Source organism: Aureococcus anophagefferens, assembly GCF_000186865.1.
Source record: "Aureococcus anophagefferens unplaced genomic scaffold AURANscaffold_6, whole genome shotgun sequence".
Classification (NCBI taxonomy): domain Eukaryota; class Pelagophyceae; order Pelagomonadales; family Pelagomonadaceae; genus Aureococcus; species Aureococcus anophagefferens.
The window spans coordinates 2706465-2721456 of NW_008705566.1; the positions used below are offsets into that span (position 1 = coordinate 2706465).

The following is a 14992-nucleotide window of genomic DNA, read 5'->3' on the forward strand; positions in this document are numbered from 1 at the left end:
CCCTTCGTTGGTACCTATGGATGGGCTCGAGCATCTCAGGACACGAAAAGTTCTCGACCTCGAATGCCCGCACGCTGCCCGAGAAACTGTGTTGCGACACCGTCGGCGCCGGGGCTGCGCAGGCTCTGAGATCGTGGGAAAAGTGTGTCCTGAAGGTTTCGAGCCCCCCGCGGGTACCCATAGGGCGCCTCCAACCTCTAAGGACAAGAAAATATCGCACACTCGACTCACACCGCCGCCCTCTCGTCCCGCCGCCGAACAACCGTCGCGCTCGCGAGCCAACGCAATGATCTCAGCAGCCCAAATTCGCTGCCCCGCCCCGTCGAAGGGTTCCGCAGCCGCGCCGCGCCGCGCGACCCGCCATCGTTGCACTCAGCCCGCGCGCTGCGGCGTGGAAGAAGAAAGAAAACGCTAGCGGCGGCCCCGAGTAGTACGAGGACCTCGCGTTTCGCCTGCCACCCCATCTAGATTTATATCCCCTTGTCGAAAGTCGGCAAGTGCCGTAATATCGGCCCCTCGCGCTTCAACCGCGAAACGTTGAACTTCGGGAACGAAGGACCCCCTCGGGAAAGCTTCGTGCGCTACAGCTCCGCGTAAAACTGCCCCGTGGCGGGGTACTGGGCCTGGTCCTGGCTCGCGATGCCCCGCGGCGGGATCATGAACTCCTTCGCCGGGCCCGTGAACTGCTTCTTGTCGTGGGGCGCACACACAGCCGGGTAGTGGATCTTGTCGCAGAAGCTGCCCGGGCAGTCGAGGTCGTCGGCGCAGTAGGGCGCGGTCTGGAACTCGACGTCGATGGCGCTGGGCCAGTGCGTCTCCGTGCCGAAGTACTCGCGCGGCGCCGGGTCGTCGAGGCACGAGTAGTAGTCGTCGTCGCCGATGACGCAGAACTCCATCTTCAGGTAGGTCGCGTTCCTCTGGATGGCGATGGCCGTGAAGGTCTGGGGCGGGACCCAGTAGGGGCAGAGGTGGAAGTCGTGCGCCTGGCACTGCTCCATGACGACCATGCCGTAGCGGTTCAGGGACCGCTCGTTGAAGCTCCGGAAGCAGACGCTGAACCGCAGCGCGTTCTGCCCGAAGTTGTTGACCGGGAGCACGTGCGACCCCGGCGGGATCTGCTCGTTGCCCTGGTCGACGCAGTTCGAGCCGCAGATGCTGCTGTCCGCGCACTTCCAGCGGTACATCTCGTCGATGCACTGGGTCATGAGCGAGCTCGCGCAGCCCGCCCGGCGCGAGCAGACGCCGTAGTACTCGTCGGCGCAGTCGCAGACCGCCTCGGAGTAGCCGTCGCCCACGGGCACCTCGCGGATGCACAGGTCGTACTCCTCCTTGCAGATCGTCAGCTCGACCTTGTTGCAGCTCCGCGTGTACCACTCGTCGCCGTCGTCGACGCCCCAGGTCAGCTTCCCGACGCAGGGCGCGACGAGGACGAGGGCCAGCGCGACGCCCCGCGCCATAGCTGCCCAACGAACCTCTCGATGGTGCGGGGCAGCGTCGCGCCGTTGAAGGCGTCGTTGAGGGCGATTTTTACGCGACGGCCGCCTAGGCCCAGCTCGTCGTCTTCTCCCACCAGCCGAGGGCGAGGGCGAGGAACCTGGCGTCCGCCGGCGCCATGTGGAGGTCCTCGACGAACTCCGCCTCCGCGACCTCGAGGAGGCACTCGCCGTCGACGCGGTTCTCGGCGAAGGCCTTGGCGTGCCTGCCGAGGCCGCAGGCCTCGACGAGGCCGAGGACGGCCTTCTCGTCCATGGCCCCGACGCCCGCGCGCCGCAGGCCGAGCACGTCCCGCGCGTGGAGCGCCGCGGGGTACGAGAGGCCCGCGGCCTCGAGGCCCCGCCGCGCGTCGGCCTCGGACACGGCGTCGAGCTTCGCCGCGTCGAGGACGACGACGCAGCAGGTCATGTTGTCCGTGGACCCGCAGAGCAGGCTCCACTCGACGAGCTTCCGCGCCGCGGCCTCCGGCGTCTTCGACCCGGCGTGCCACGCGGCGCGGACGAGCGCGCAGGCCTGGTCGTTCGTCAGCTTCTCCCAGATGCCGTCGCAGGCGACGACGAGGAACTCGTCGCTCGCCGCGTCGCGCGCGCGCCGGCCCGCGCCGGCCTCGCAGCTCACCAGCTGCGCCTCGGGCCCGAGGTCGGACCGCGCCTTGTAGAGGAAGTCGCCGAGCGCCCGCGACACGGCGAGCATGCCGTTGACGCGGCCCCGGAAGACGTGGCCCTCGGCGGCCGCGATGCGCGCGCGCTCGCCGTCGCCCTGCGGCTTGTGGTCGAAGCTCAGCGGCGCCGCGGCGCCGCCCGCGCAGAGCACCGCCCGCGAGTCGCCGAGCCAGCCGCAGGTCAGGCTGTCGGGGGCGACGAGCACGCAGACGACCGTGCTCCCCATCTGGTCCAGCGCCGCGCCGTGCTCGTCGCGCAGCGCCGCGTCGAGGTCCAGGAACACGCGCGCGAGCGCGCGCTCGCCGTCGCCGCCGCACGCGCCGAGCGCGGCGGCGAGCCGCGGCGCGAGCTCCCGCGCGCCGTAGGCCGACACCGTCGACCCGCCGTGGCCGTCGAAGACGGCGACGACGCTGCAGCCCGGGATGGCGTCGAGATTCATCACGAAGGCGTCCTCCATCGTCGGCCGCCAGCCCTGCGCCTCGGCGAGCCCGACGGCGGAAGAGGCGCTCGCCTCGCGGATCTCCAGCAGGTCGGAAAACGACTTGTTGAACATGGTGCCGGTGCGCCGCGCGCTGCTGCCACGCACGTTCCGCGCGCGCACCGGGCTGCCCGCCGCGGCCGTGAATGCTCGTCGCGTCCGCGAGACGGACGCCGGCGTATCTGTCGGTGTTTCCCATTTGATTCCCACGTTGAAGAAACCGTCGCGAAGGCCTTCGCGAGATGTTTCGCGAGCGCGCGCGGACTCCTCGAGATCCCCCGGGACGTGCGCCGCGAGCGCGCGCGGACTCCTCTCCCCCGGGGCGTGTGCCGCGGCGGGAACCCCGAGTCGTAGCGAATGCTTAGGCGCCGCCGCGCGACGGGTCGGCGGCGGCGCCTCGGCTCTTGGCGCGCGCGGGGCTTCTTTTTTCGCCGGCGCGTCACGCCTTGGCCTTCTTGGGCGCGGGCCCGCCGGCGCCGGCCTGCTTCTTCTTCTTGGGGTTCGACTGGGCCAGGCACTGCCGCACGTACCTGTCGAGGTCGTGGAAGGTCCGCGGGTCGATGGCGTCGATGTTGATCTCGATCTCGTCGTCCGCCGTGGACTTGTCGATGGCCTCGGGGCACTTGGCGTCGAGCTTCTCGACGAGGACGCCGAGCTCCTCCTGCTTGATGCGGTAGATGTTGTGGGAGAACTTGGTCTTCTCGTCGAGCGACGGCGCGTGGTCCGCCTCGACCTCGTCCATCGCGGGGTTCTCCGCCTTGAGCTTGCTGAACTTGTCCTCGAACTTCTTCGAGAAGCTGTCCGCGAGGTTGTAGAAGTCGGAACCGTCCTGGTTGTACTTCTTGCAGTTGTTCCAGATGAGCCGGATCTGCGGAGCGAGCGGGTCGGCGAGCGGCGGCGCGCGCGCGGCGCGCGCGAGGCGGGAGGCGCGCGCATGCGTCCGCGCGCGCGCGCGAGGCCCGGCGCGCGCCGCTCGCGCCGCGCGCCGCAGCTCGTCGCGCGCGCCGCCGCCGCGGCGATCGGGTCGGACGCGGCGGGCGCGCGTCGTCCGCGCAGTCGTTGATCGACTTGTAGCCGTTCTTCTCGATGGTCTGCTTGACCGTCAGCAGGTCCATGGGCTTCGAGATCACTTGCGGGTAGTCGTAGAGGCCGAGGCCGCGCCAGTCGACGGGCTCGCGGAACGGCACCTACGAGGCGACCCGAATGTCGGGCGCGCGCGACGCGGGGGCGAAATTTTGCGGTCGCGTACCGAATCGGGCCGGCTCTCGAGACTCTTGACGATCTTGATCATGCCCTCCATCGCGTCGACGCGCGGGCGGCTCGCGTTCGAGCCGGTCGCGATCGGCGCGCCTCTCAGACTTCAGGCGGGCCCGCTCGAGATCCCCGGCCACAAGATACTAGAGTTACTAAGCTAGGGAGAGCCCATGCGATGGCCTTAGCACGAGGCTAGGGCAGCCCATAGCTGCAAAACAAATGCCCAAGACCGCGGCCACCTTCGGGCTCGAGGTCTTCGCAGCGGGCTGCGGCTGCGCCGTCGCCGACAGCACGTTCCACCCGCTGGAGACCTTCAAGGTCCGGCAGCAAGCGTCGCCGCGGCCGCTCGTCGACATCGCGAGGGAGGCCCGGGCCGAGGCCGGCGTGCTGCGGGGCTGGTGGCGGCCGGCCTTCGCGCCGACTTTCTGCCGCGCGTTCACGTACACGGGCTTCCGCATCGGCGCGTACCCGTCGGCGCGCGACGCCTTCTCGGACCGCGGGCTGCCGGATCTCTTAGTCCGCATCGGCGCGGGCGCGTCGACGGGCTTCGTCGGCGCGCTCGTCTTCAACCCGCTCGACCTGCTGCGCGTGCGGCTCCAGCTCGCGCCGAGCCGCTACCCCACGTGGAACGTCGCCGCGGGCCTGCGCGCGATCGCGGCCGACGGCGGCGGCGTCGCGGGCTTGTGGCGGGGCTGGCCCGTGAGCGTCGCGCGCGCGAGCCTCCTCTCGGGCTCGCAGCTCGCGACCTACGACACGGCGAAGCGGAGCTTCAAGGAGCGCCTGGGCTTCGCCGAGGGCGTCCCGCTCCACGTCTGCTGCTCGCTGCTGAGCGGCTTCGTCGCGCAGCTCGTCATCCAGCCCGTGGACACGGTCAAGACGCTGGTGATGGACAGCTCGAGCGCCGAGTCGTCGCCCGCGCGCTTCGCGCGCCTCGCGCGCGAACGCGGCGTGCTCGCGCTCTACCGCGGCCTGCTGCCCGCGCTCATGCGCCAGGGGCCCGTCATGCTCGTCCAGCTGCCCCTCACGGAGCAGATCCGACGGGTCTTCGGGTTGGGGTATTTTTAAAGGCTTACTGGTTGTGAAGGCGCTTCGCGATGCCGATCTGTTCCTCGAGCCAGGAAATCCAGGCAGACAAGCCAGCCCGGTGGTGGTTTCATGGACCCGCGCTCCTCGATCTTGTTGTAGAGCGACGTGATGATGCCGCCGGCGACGTCGTCGTCGAGGCGATTGAGGAGGTCGCGCTTGACGTCGAGGGGGAGGCCGTCGCGGTCGAGGACGCCGTAGGTGTCCTCGATGATGTTGAAAGCGCGGTCGAGCGCGGGCCCCGCGTCGCGCGCAATCGAGATGTCCTCGTCCCCCCGTCCCACTCCGAGGGAGACGTGCTCCCGGGGCGGCGACTTGGGCCGCCGCTTGGGCCGCTGAGGGGGCGCGCGACGCCCCGCCGCGGATCCGTCCGTCCGCGGCCTCGCGGAGAGCGCGAGGGGGCGGTGGCGCAGGACGACGTCGAGGATGAGCGCCGCGCCGAGCATCGCGACGGCCAGCGCCACCGTCAGGACGGCCGTGTTGGGCCACGCCGTGAGGTTGCGCGCGACGATCGGCGCGACTTCGACCAAAACGTCCAGATATTTCAAGATCATGGCCTCGAGCGCGGAGAAGAAGACGAACCAGCACGCCATTATCGTCAGAAAGTAGCCCCAAACGCAGCGTTCGACCAGGAGCAGCGCGAACTCCAGGAGCTCGTGCTCGTCGCCCGCACCACCGCCGCAGCGGCCCGACAGCGGGTGCGCGTCCCGGAGCTCGTGCCCACCATCGGCGCCGCCGCAGGTGTGGAACGTGTGCAGGCAGAGGCCCAGCAGCACGGCGCCGACCGCGCGCGCCAGGTCCGCCGACCTCGACCGGCCGCGGCGTGATTCAATGCTGGGAGAGGCTGCCCCGACATCGTCCTCAGAAAGAACTTCAACAAAGTTTTAGTTGAAGCTACGCCTCGGCGAGCGCGTTGACGACGCGGTCGAGGCGGCCCTGGTACTTGTCGAGGAGCGCGAGCGTGCGCGGCGCGCCGTCGTCGAAGCCCATGGCCTTGAGCTCCGCGCGCTGCTCGGCCCACTTGTCCGCGACGGGCGTCGGCGCGGCGCCCGCGGCCTCGGCGAGCGCCGCGGCCGCGGCCTCGTTGGGCGGCAGGCCCGCGGCGACGTGGCGCGCGAAGGCCGCCGCGAAGGCCTCCTGGGACGACGGCGCGGGCGGCCGCGGCGCGGGCGCGGGCGGCTCGTAGGCCGCGGCGTCGAACGACGCCTCGCGCTCGTCGGAGAGCGCGTTGACGACGCGGAGCAGGCGCCCGCCGTAGCGGTCCAGGAGCGCGACGCAGCGCGTCGGGTCGTCCAAGAGGCCCATGCCGTCGAGCTCCAGGAGCTGCGACGAGTAGCGCTGGGCCGCGTTCGCCGCGCGGTTCCGTTCCAAGCCCCGGCCCACGAGCGTCTTGAAGAGGTCCGCCTTGGACGCGCCGCTCAGGTCCTTCCGGCTGAACTCGATCTCCGCGGCGGCGTCGACGAGGAGCTCGTCGTCCTTGGTCTCCCGCGCGCGCTCCGCGTCCGCGAACGCCGCGGCGCGCGCCCAGACGTCGGACCCGTCGCGCGACGCCGCGACGGCGTCGGCGTCGGGCGCGTCGCCGCCGTCGGCGACCTCGACGAGGAGCGCGAGGCCCCCGCCCCGGGCCGCGTCGACGAGGCCCAGGGACCCGACGGACCCCGCGAGGTCGCCGGGGCCCAGGACCTTCCGCGGGTAGCCGCTCACGAGGCGCCACGACGACCCCAGCGGGAGCCGCGCGCCGGCGCCCGCGCCGGCGTGGGCGTCGACCAAAGTGCCGAGCAGCGCCGCGGGCTCGGCCGTGCCGAAGGTCGCCTCGGCCTTGTGGCCGTCGGGGAAGCGGAGGCGGACGCGCGCGGCCGGGGCGGACGCGGCCCCCCGGCTTCGGAGAGCATCGTCCGCCGCTTTCACGGACGCCTCGCGCGCCTCGGCCCGCTGCTCGGCCCGCGCCTCGACGGCCTTGAGGCGCTTCTTCTCGTCCTCGAGGGCCATCGGCGGCAGGACCTCGACGCTCAGGTCCGTCCGGAGCACGCAGAGCGCGTCCTCGGGCGACATGTCGGCGACGACGAGGCGCACGGTGGCGCCGTCGTGCTTGACGGCGATCCAGTCGCCAACCGTCAGACACGCGTGGCGCCCGCGGCCGAGCTCCCGGGTGAGGACGGCCTCGAGGTCGACTGCCGCCTCGTCCTTGCCGTCGCCGTGGAAGCCCTCGGCGATGGGCCGCAGCGAGCACGACGACTCCGCGGGCCGCGGCAGCCGCACGTAGCGGCAGCGCACGCGCAGGTCGCCGGCCTCGAGCGCGGCCGCGAGCTCCGGGTCGCCGCGGACCAAGGAGAGCATCGTCTTCGGCGGCAGGCCGATGGCGCCGTCCTCGGCGACGAAGTCGAGCACGCCGCAGTGCGTCGCCGTCGCCGAGATGGGCAGGCGCTCGCTCGCCTTGGCGTCGTCGTCGCCGTCGACGTCCATGGCCGTCGCGCGCGCGGCGCGCGCGCGCGACCGCCGGCCGGCGGCGTCGACGAACTCGGCCTCGCGGACGCCGCTGACCTTGCCGCTCGCCGGGTCCACGAGCTCGAGCTCGAAGGTCAGAGCCGTGCCGGCGCCGTCGAGCACGCCGAGGGCCGTGAGGTCCTCGAGCGCGGACTGCGGCAGCGACACGCGGTCGCCGTGGCGCGCGACGGCCGCGCTCCGGTAGGTCTTCTGCCAGCGCACGCCCCCCGTGAGCCGCGACTGCTCGAGGGCCGCGGCCTCCTTGGCCTCGGCGATGGCCGCGTCCCGCTTGCGCTTCGCCTCGAGCTCGCGCTTCGCGACGGCGGCGTCGGCGTCGAACTTTTGCTTCGCGAGGCGCTCCTTCTCGGCCCGTTTTTTCGCCTCGTCGCGCCGCTGCGCGGCCTCGCGCTCGAGGCGCGACGACCGGCCGTCCATCTCGTCGAAGGAGCGCATGGTTTTTAAGGGTGGGGTCAGACGAAGTCGACGAGGTCCACCTCCGTGACGCTGGAGGTTCGATGGGCTTGTGGAGAAAGAGCGACCTCAGCATATACGCCGGTCTTGCTTTTGGCTCGTCCTCGTCCTGCGCGATAAAAGTTTTGGACGTCGGCCGTCGCACGTTGGCAGCCTTCGAACGCTCGGGAGGACCGCCACCATGGGTCTGTCCAAAGCCGAGCTCGGGTTCATCCTCGTCTGCGGCGCCGGCTCGTCGACGGGCATCGGCGCGGCCGTCGTCTTCTCCGAGCGCCTCGTCCAGCTCGCGTCGAAGCCGTTCCTCGCCGGGGCCCTGGGCCTGTCCGCGGGCGTCATGCTCTACGTGAGCTTCGTCGAGATCATGGTCAAGTCGCAGATGGGCTTCGAGGCGTCGAGCGTCATGGGCCCGAACGACGCGTACCTCGCGGCGACGGCGTCGCTCTTCGCGGGCATGCTCTTCATGAGCCTGCTGGACGCGCTCGTCCACACGCTGGACCCGAACCACACGGGCCACATGTCGTCGGACCCGGCGCGCTACATCCCCAAGTCCGTCGAGGGCGACGCGCCGGCCGCGTCGTGCTGCGCGATGGGCGACGACGTCTTCGACGAGATCGAGGCGCGGAAGCGAAAGGCCCGGGCCGTCGCCGACGAGGCCGGCGCGCCGTCCCAGGCCGAGGGCCGGCCCAACGCGTCCGAGGACACCGACGCCGAGAGCGGCGCCAAGGCGCTCGAGGTCGAGGCCCCCGAGGCCGCGGGCGACAAGCCGCTCGAGCGCATGGGCGTCATGACGGCGCTCGCCATCGGCATCCACAACTTCCCGGAGGGGCTCGCGACCTTCGTCGCGACCCTCGACGACCCCGCCGTCGGCGGCGCGCTCGCCCTCGCCATCGCGATCCACAACATCCCCGAGGGCCTCTGCGTGTCCATCCCCATCTACTTCGCGACGGGCGACCGGTGGAAGGCCTTCCGCTGGGCCTTGCTCAGCGGCGTCTCCGAGCCCGTCGGCGCCCTCCTCGGCTGGCTCCTCCTCAAGGACCACTTCAACGAGCTCCTCTACGGCATCGTCTTCGGCATGGTCGCGGGCATGATGGTCATGATCTGCCTCAACGAGCTCATTCCCACGGCGCACCGCTACGACCCCCAAGACAAGGTCGTCACGAAATCCATCACCGCGGGCATGGTCGTCATGGCCGCGTCCCTCTGCCTCTTCGTCTACGGCTAGGGGTCCCCGCCGGACCCCGAGCGCGGGACTCGCGTCCCGGCGCGCCGACCCCCCGTCTGCCCCCCCGCTTCGTAAACTGAGAACCATACTTCTACCTAGGGGTCCGGCGGAGGCGCTTGGCCCGCGCGCTTCGCGGCGGCGGCCGCGCGCGCCTCCTGGAGGCCCGTGTAGTAGCCCGCGTAGTACCACGAGCTCAGCAGGTCGCCGAAGTCGTCGCCCGACGCCGGCGGCGACGGGAACGGCGGCGCCGCGCCGGCGGGTAATGGCGGCGCGACGAAGCTCGACGCCGGCGGCGCGGGCAGGTTCGTCGGGAGCGGCGCGGCGGCCGGCGGCTCCGCGGCGGCCGGCGGCTCCGCGGCGGCGGCGGCCGGCGGCTCCGCGGCGGCGCCGCCGTCGTCGTCCGGCGCCGCGTCGACGCCCTCGACGGGCGCGGCGGCGTCCCAGCCGTGCGGGTAGCGCGCGCAGGCCGTGTCGAAGGCGTCGATCAGCGCCGCGTCGTCGCGCGCGTCGAAGTCGTCGTCCATCACTTCTCCTGCGCGCGCTGCTGCCGCTTCGCCTCGCGGCGCTGCTCCTTGAGTCGCGCCTTGTCGCGGACGACACCCTCGTGCATCAACCGCCGGTCCTCGACCTGCGCGAAGTGGGCGTAGCCGATGGCGGCGATGCACGTGACGAGCGACAGGCCCAGCGCGACTTGGCCGCGCATAAGCTTGAGAGCGAGCTGCACCGTCGGGCAAACCAAAAAAGTATCAATAGCTTGCATCCGGTTGTAACGCGACGAGGTGTTGGCTGCCTCCAGTCGTCGGTGCCCCCGGGGGCGCATCATGGACGAGTTGGAGGATGTGATCAAGGTGCGCGCCGGCTTCGTTTCCGACGCGTCATTTCATAACGCGACCCCATCGTAGGACATCTGCCAGGGATGCGCGGGCCGCGGGCAGCGCGTGCCGGCGGTGCTCGCCGCCTTCATCGCGCGGACCATCTTGGAGAGCGACCCCCTGCTCTTCTCGCCGGAGAAGGAGCTGACGAGCGAGGGCGTGGACACGCTCATCCGCATGTCCATCGCGCGGCTCTGCGAGAAGGACGCGCCGAGCCTCGAGACGATCAAGATGCAGGTCGCGTTCGACTCGACGTACGTGCGCTTCGAGGAGGAGCTCGACAAGAGCCGCAAGGCGCGCGAGGAGAAGAAGCGGGAACTGGTGCGGGCGATCCTCGCCGTGAAGCCCCGGGGGTCCACGGACTTCGAGACGCTGACGGCGCTCTACCGGCAGATTTTTACGTACCTGCTCCACGTGAGCCGCGGCGGCTCGGGCCTGCCCGGCGCGCCGTCGAACACGACGGCCGCCGAGGACCCGGGGTCCATGGAGCGCGCCGTCGAGCGCGAGATCGCCGCGGCGCTCGAGTCCGTGTTCCCGCGCATCGGCCTCAAGAGCTTCGTGCAGCTCAGCAGCGAGGAGAAGCGGCTCCAGCTCGAGGAGCTGGCGCGCATCGTGACGGGCATCCGCCTGTTCAACCGCGAGGGCGGCAAGGGCGGCGCGGGCTTGGACCACGTGGAGGACGCGGTCGCGACGACGGTGAGCGACCTGCGGGACGCGCTCGACGCGGAGACGGCGGAGCAGCACGACCTGGCCCTGCGCTACCAGGAGACGCTCGTGTACTGCCACCTGCGCCAGCCGCCGGGCGTCGCGCCGGCGCAGCTCGAGCGCTGGGCCCAGGAGCTGGCGAACCGGCGCCAGTACGGCGCGTACCTCACGTCGCTCGCGGAGGACGCGGCGGCGTCCGCGCGGCGCGTCCAGGTCCACCGGGAGCGCTTCGCGACGGAGATGGACGAGTTGCAGGCCCTCGTGGGCGGGCGCGCGTCCGTGCCCAAGGAGCACGTCTACCCGAAGTTCGACGCGATCGCGACGGCGTGGTTCGCGCTCGACGACGAGCTGCGGGTCGTCGAGTCGCGGGTGGCGACCCTGGAGGAGCTCCACCAGTTCCGCGAGTCCTACAACATGACCTGCGGCGCGAACCACCCGGTCTACCGCGCCGCGCGGCTCGAGAGCCACGCGAAGCCCGACGGCGGCGGCGCCGTCGACGACGAGGCCGAGATGGCCGAGGCCGTGTCCAAGCTCGGCGGCGACCAGGCCGCGGCCGCGGTCGCGGCGCCCGTCGAGGGCGCGCCGTCGGCGGCGAGCGCCGCCGAGGACGACGACGCCAAGGCGCTCGACGACCTGCCCACGGGCGCGCGCGACAACGCGGACGTGCCCGTGCGCCTGAGCGTCGAGACGACGCCCGAGTTCATGCAGCTGCCCCTGGAGTACCAGGGCTTCTGCGGCTGGACCGTGGCGAACCGCCACGGCCTGCTGCTGCCGGGCAAGCCGGCGCTCGGCGTCGTCAAGTACCGCGGGTCCTGCTACGTCTTCGCGCACGCCGTCGCGCTCAAGGCGTTCATGGACGCGCCGGAGGCCGTCCGCGAGGGCGTCGTCGCCCAGGCGACGCTCGCGCCGGAGCTCGTGCACCTGTTGCGCCTCCAGGACTCGTACCCGGGCACGTCCATCGCGAAGATTTTAGCGTCGCGCGCGATCACGGGCAAGGGCGCCGAGCCGGGCCAGGCGACGGCCGTCGCCAAGGCCCTCCTCGCGCCGGCGGCGACGCGCGACGCGTCGACGGACACGCCCGTCCACTTCGTCGAGAAGCACATCGACCCGGCCTACGAGTGGAACGACTGGGCGCTCCGGCGCCGCGCGCTCCGCCTCGCGCAGCTCAAGCACTGCGCGACGACGAGCCAGCAGACCGACGAGTCCCACTTCCGCCGCAACAACACGACCCAGGTCTTCCTCCCGAAGATCGCCTCGACCCAGAGCCGCAAGGACGGCGAGACGAACCCGCCCGTGCGCATCCAGTACTTCAAGGGCCTCCGCGGCGGGCCCAACAAGATCGTCAACCCGGAGGAGAAGCCGCTCGAGACCGTCAACGTCGACCTCACCTACCACTTCTGACGGGGAAGTGGCCCTCGTAAGACGCCCGCCCGTATGAGTAGTCGCGGCCGATGCGGAAGGCTTGCGGACTCGTCGAGATCCCTGGATAAGCGAACTCGTCGAGATCGACGTCGCCGCTCGCCCGACACCAGATCACTTTGAGCATGGACCCGGCTTTGCTCGCGAAAAAGCGCGATTTCGAGGCGCAGAAGGCCCGTACAAAGCTTGCGCTGAATATCTGCACGATTTGCGGGAACAAGGATGCCCGAGCATGTCAAGGTTGCGGAACCACAGCGTACTGCTCGACGGATTGTCAAAGAATCGATTGGCGCGATCGAGGGCATCGCAAGGCGTGCAAGAAGATCCGGGACGAGCGGGCGGCGGAGGCGGCGCGGGCGGAGGCCCCGACGCCCCCCGCGCAGCCGGTTTTCTACGGCCCCGCGCCGCGGTCGCACGCCGACGAGGTCCGCGCTCGTATCGCCGCGGAACACGAGGCCGCCCGCGCGCGGCGCGAGGCGAATCCTGAGCGGGAGCCGTTGTCGGCGCGGTTTGGGTCGCGATGCCCGATCTGTCGCGAGGAGTGGGACGTGAATGACTATCCGATGCTTCGCCCCTGTTGCTGTCGGACAATTTGCAAGCCGTGCGCGCATAAAACAATGGAAGATCCATGCCCTTTCTGCCGTGCACCGCCGCCAGAAGATGATGCGGAGGTTCTGGCTCACATTCGTCGCCACGTGGTTAACGAGGTGCCTGAGGCGATCAGGCAGCTCGCGATCGGATACCAACACGGTCAGCTCGGCCTCGTGAAATCGTCGAAGAAGGCCGTGAGACTCTTCAAAAGAGCCGTGGAGCTCGGGGACACGGAAGCAATGTTTAAGCTTGGGATCATGTATGAACGAGGAGGCGGAGATGGTGTGAAACTGAACCACGTGAAGGCGATGCAGCTGTTTCGCGCGGCCGCGGACCGAGGCGACGGGCGAGGGGAAGCGATGATGGCATATTGTCTTCTGAAGCCCGACCCGGAAGCCCTGGAGGATGATTTGAAGGCCGGATTCAGATACGCGAAACTCTCTTCAGACCGAGGCCATACCTTGGGCTCTTTTCTCCTTGGCAGAGCGTATTATTTTGGATCGGGCGTTGAGAAAAGACCCGACGAAGTCATACGTCTGTTCACGATTGTGCTTGCCAAGGCCGACCTACCCGAAAGGAACAATAGCTTTATGAGGGAGGTCATCGCTGAGCTAAGTGCGTGAATTATATTTCTAGCATTACAAATCCACCAGCAGCTGGGGCAGGATGTCGAGGACGACGAACGGGTCGACCGCGGCGAGGCGCTCCGCGACGAGCGGGTTCGAGTTCGTCACGTAGATGCGGTCGAAGACGGCGCGGTCGCCGCCCTTGCAGAAGCGCCGGTACGAGTCGCCGGGGAAGGCCGCGTGGGACACGAACGCGGACACGCGCGTCGCGCCCGAGGCCTTGAGCGCCTTCGCGGCCTCGGCCAAGGTGCCGCCGGTCTTGACCATGTCGTCGATGATCAGGACGCGCTTCCCGCGGGCCTCGCCGTCCGTGATCGTGACCTTGCGGTCGTTGCCGACGCGCTGCTTGCCGCAGACGATGAAGTCGAGGCCCTCGTCGGCGAGCTGGTGCCCGAACCGCTTCTGCGCGCCCTCGTCGGGGAACGCCAGCGCGTCGATGCCGCACTTGCCGTCGCCGAGGACGTACTTCTGCAGCAGCGGGATGCAGGAGTGCATGCTCGCCGCCGCGCCGCTGTGCAAATAGAAGCGCTGCTGCAACGTGTGCAGGTCGAAGAACATGCAGCGCGCGGGCGGCCCGTGGTGCGGCAGCGACGACAGCATGCGCGACACCGTGTTCGCCGTCGCGACCTGGCCCTCGACCGTGACGCGCTCCTTCGTCGCCACGGGCAGGTAGGGCAGGAAGATCGTCAGCGACGCGATGAACGACTCGCAGAGCATGATCAGCACGTGGAGCTGCGAGAGGATGGCGTCGTTGCTGTGGAAGTCGCACATCATCAGCACGTGCGTGTGGCGCACGAGGTTCGTCGGCGCGAAGCCGCCGACGACGATGTCGTCCATGCCGCTGTCCTCGAAGCGGCCCCACGACGTCTCGAAGTAGCGGAACCGCTGCGGCTCGGCCGCGACGAGCCGCTCGGCCATGGTCGCCATGGTCTTGTAGGCCAGGACCGTGTAGGGCCGCGGCGGCGGCGCCTCGGGCGCGACCTCGACCTGGGCGCCGTCCTGCATGAGCGTCGACTGCCGCGGCCGCTGCCGCGCGGGCCGCGCCAGCGAGATCGGCGACTGCCGCGGCGGGCCCGTCGGCGTGACGGCGTCGCCCTCGGCCATGGCCTCCAGGCGCTCGACCTCCATGGCGACGACGGGTCGCACGGGCCCGGTCTCGGGGCTCCGGACGGGTTTGGCGCGCGGGAGGGCCTCGAGCGCCGCGGACGCGTCGGCCGGAAACGACGCGATCGTGCGAAGCCGCCGCCGCCGCCGACGACGACGCAGAGGTTGTTGCCGACGGCGACGACGACGGCGCGCGCAAACGACGAGGATGGGCAGCCCCACACGCAGGGGAATCCACGTCGACTCGAAGGTAAACATCGCAACTTGCCACGGTTCATAAAAGCAGCCCCAAACTGTACGATGATGGATAGCATGCTATCGTAACGATGCTCTCGTCCAGCTACAAGGACGAACTGCGGGACCTGCTCCTCTGCCTCGAGGCGGAGCCCACAAAAGACGAGGCCGAAGCGCCGCCGCCACCGCCGCCGTCGCGCGCGCTCGTCGCTTCGCCGCCGCCGCCGCCGCCGCCGCGCGCGCTCGCGGACTACAACTTCGACGAGTTCGTGCCGCCGCCGGCGCGGCGCGCG

At 70.3% G+C, this 14992-nt stretch overlaps 4 protein-coding genes across 4 annotated transcripts; 2 read left to right on the top strand and 2 right to left on the bottom strand.

Moving 5' to 3' along the window:
* Nucleotides 1-1884: 1884 nt before the first annotated feature.
* AURANDRAFT_4424 (hypothetical protein) lies at nt 1885-2646 on the bottom strand (the record flags this gene model as incomplete). The annotated part of the gene is made up of 1 exon (XM_009037123.1): nt 1885-2646. A coding segment is annotated over one exon (762 nt), but the record flags the coding sequence as incomplete, so codon positions are not given.
* Nucleotides 2647-4107: 1461 nt separating this feature from the next.
* Nucleotides 4108-4953, top strand: AURANDRAFT_23882 (hypothetical protein; the record flags this gene model as incomplete). The annotated part of the gene is made up of 1 exon (XM_009037436.1): nt 4108-4953. The coding sequence occupies one exon, from the start codon at nt 4108-4110 to the stop codon at nt 4951-4953; it is 846 nt and encodes a 281-aa protein (XP_009035684.1).
* A 3061-nt stretch (nt 4954-8014) lies between these two features.
* On the top strand, nt 8015-12126 carry AURANDRAFT_71401 (hypothetical protein; the record flags this gene model as incomplete). The annotated part of the gene is made up of 2 exons (XM_009037437.1): nt 8015-9136; nt 10051-12126. 2 exons carry the CDS (start codon nt 8108-8110, stop codon nt 12124-12126), a joined length of 3105 nt encoding a protein of 1034 aa, XP_009035685.1.
* A 1247-nt stretch (nt 12127-13373) lies between these two features.
* RPPK3 (hypothetical protein) lies at nt 13374-14366 on the bottom strand (the record flags this gene model as incomplete). Its single annotated transcript, XM_009037449.1, has 1 exon — nt 13374-14366. One exon carries the CDS (start codon nt 14364-14366, stop codon nt 13374-13376), a length of 993 nt encoding a protein of 330 aa, XP_009035697.1.
* Between the last annotated feature and the right edge of the window lie 626 nt (nt 14367-14992).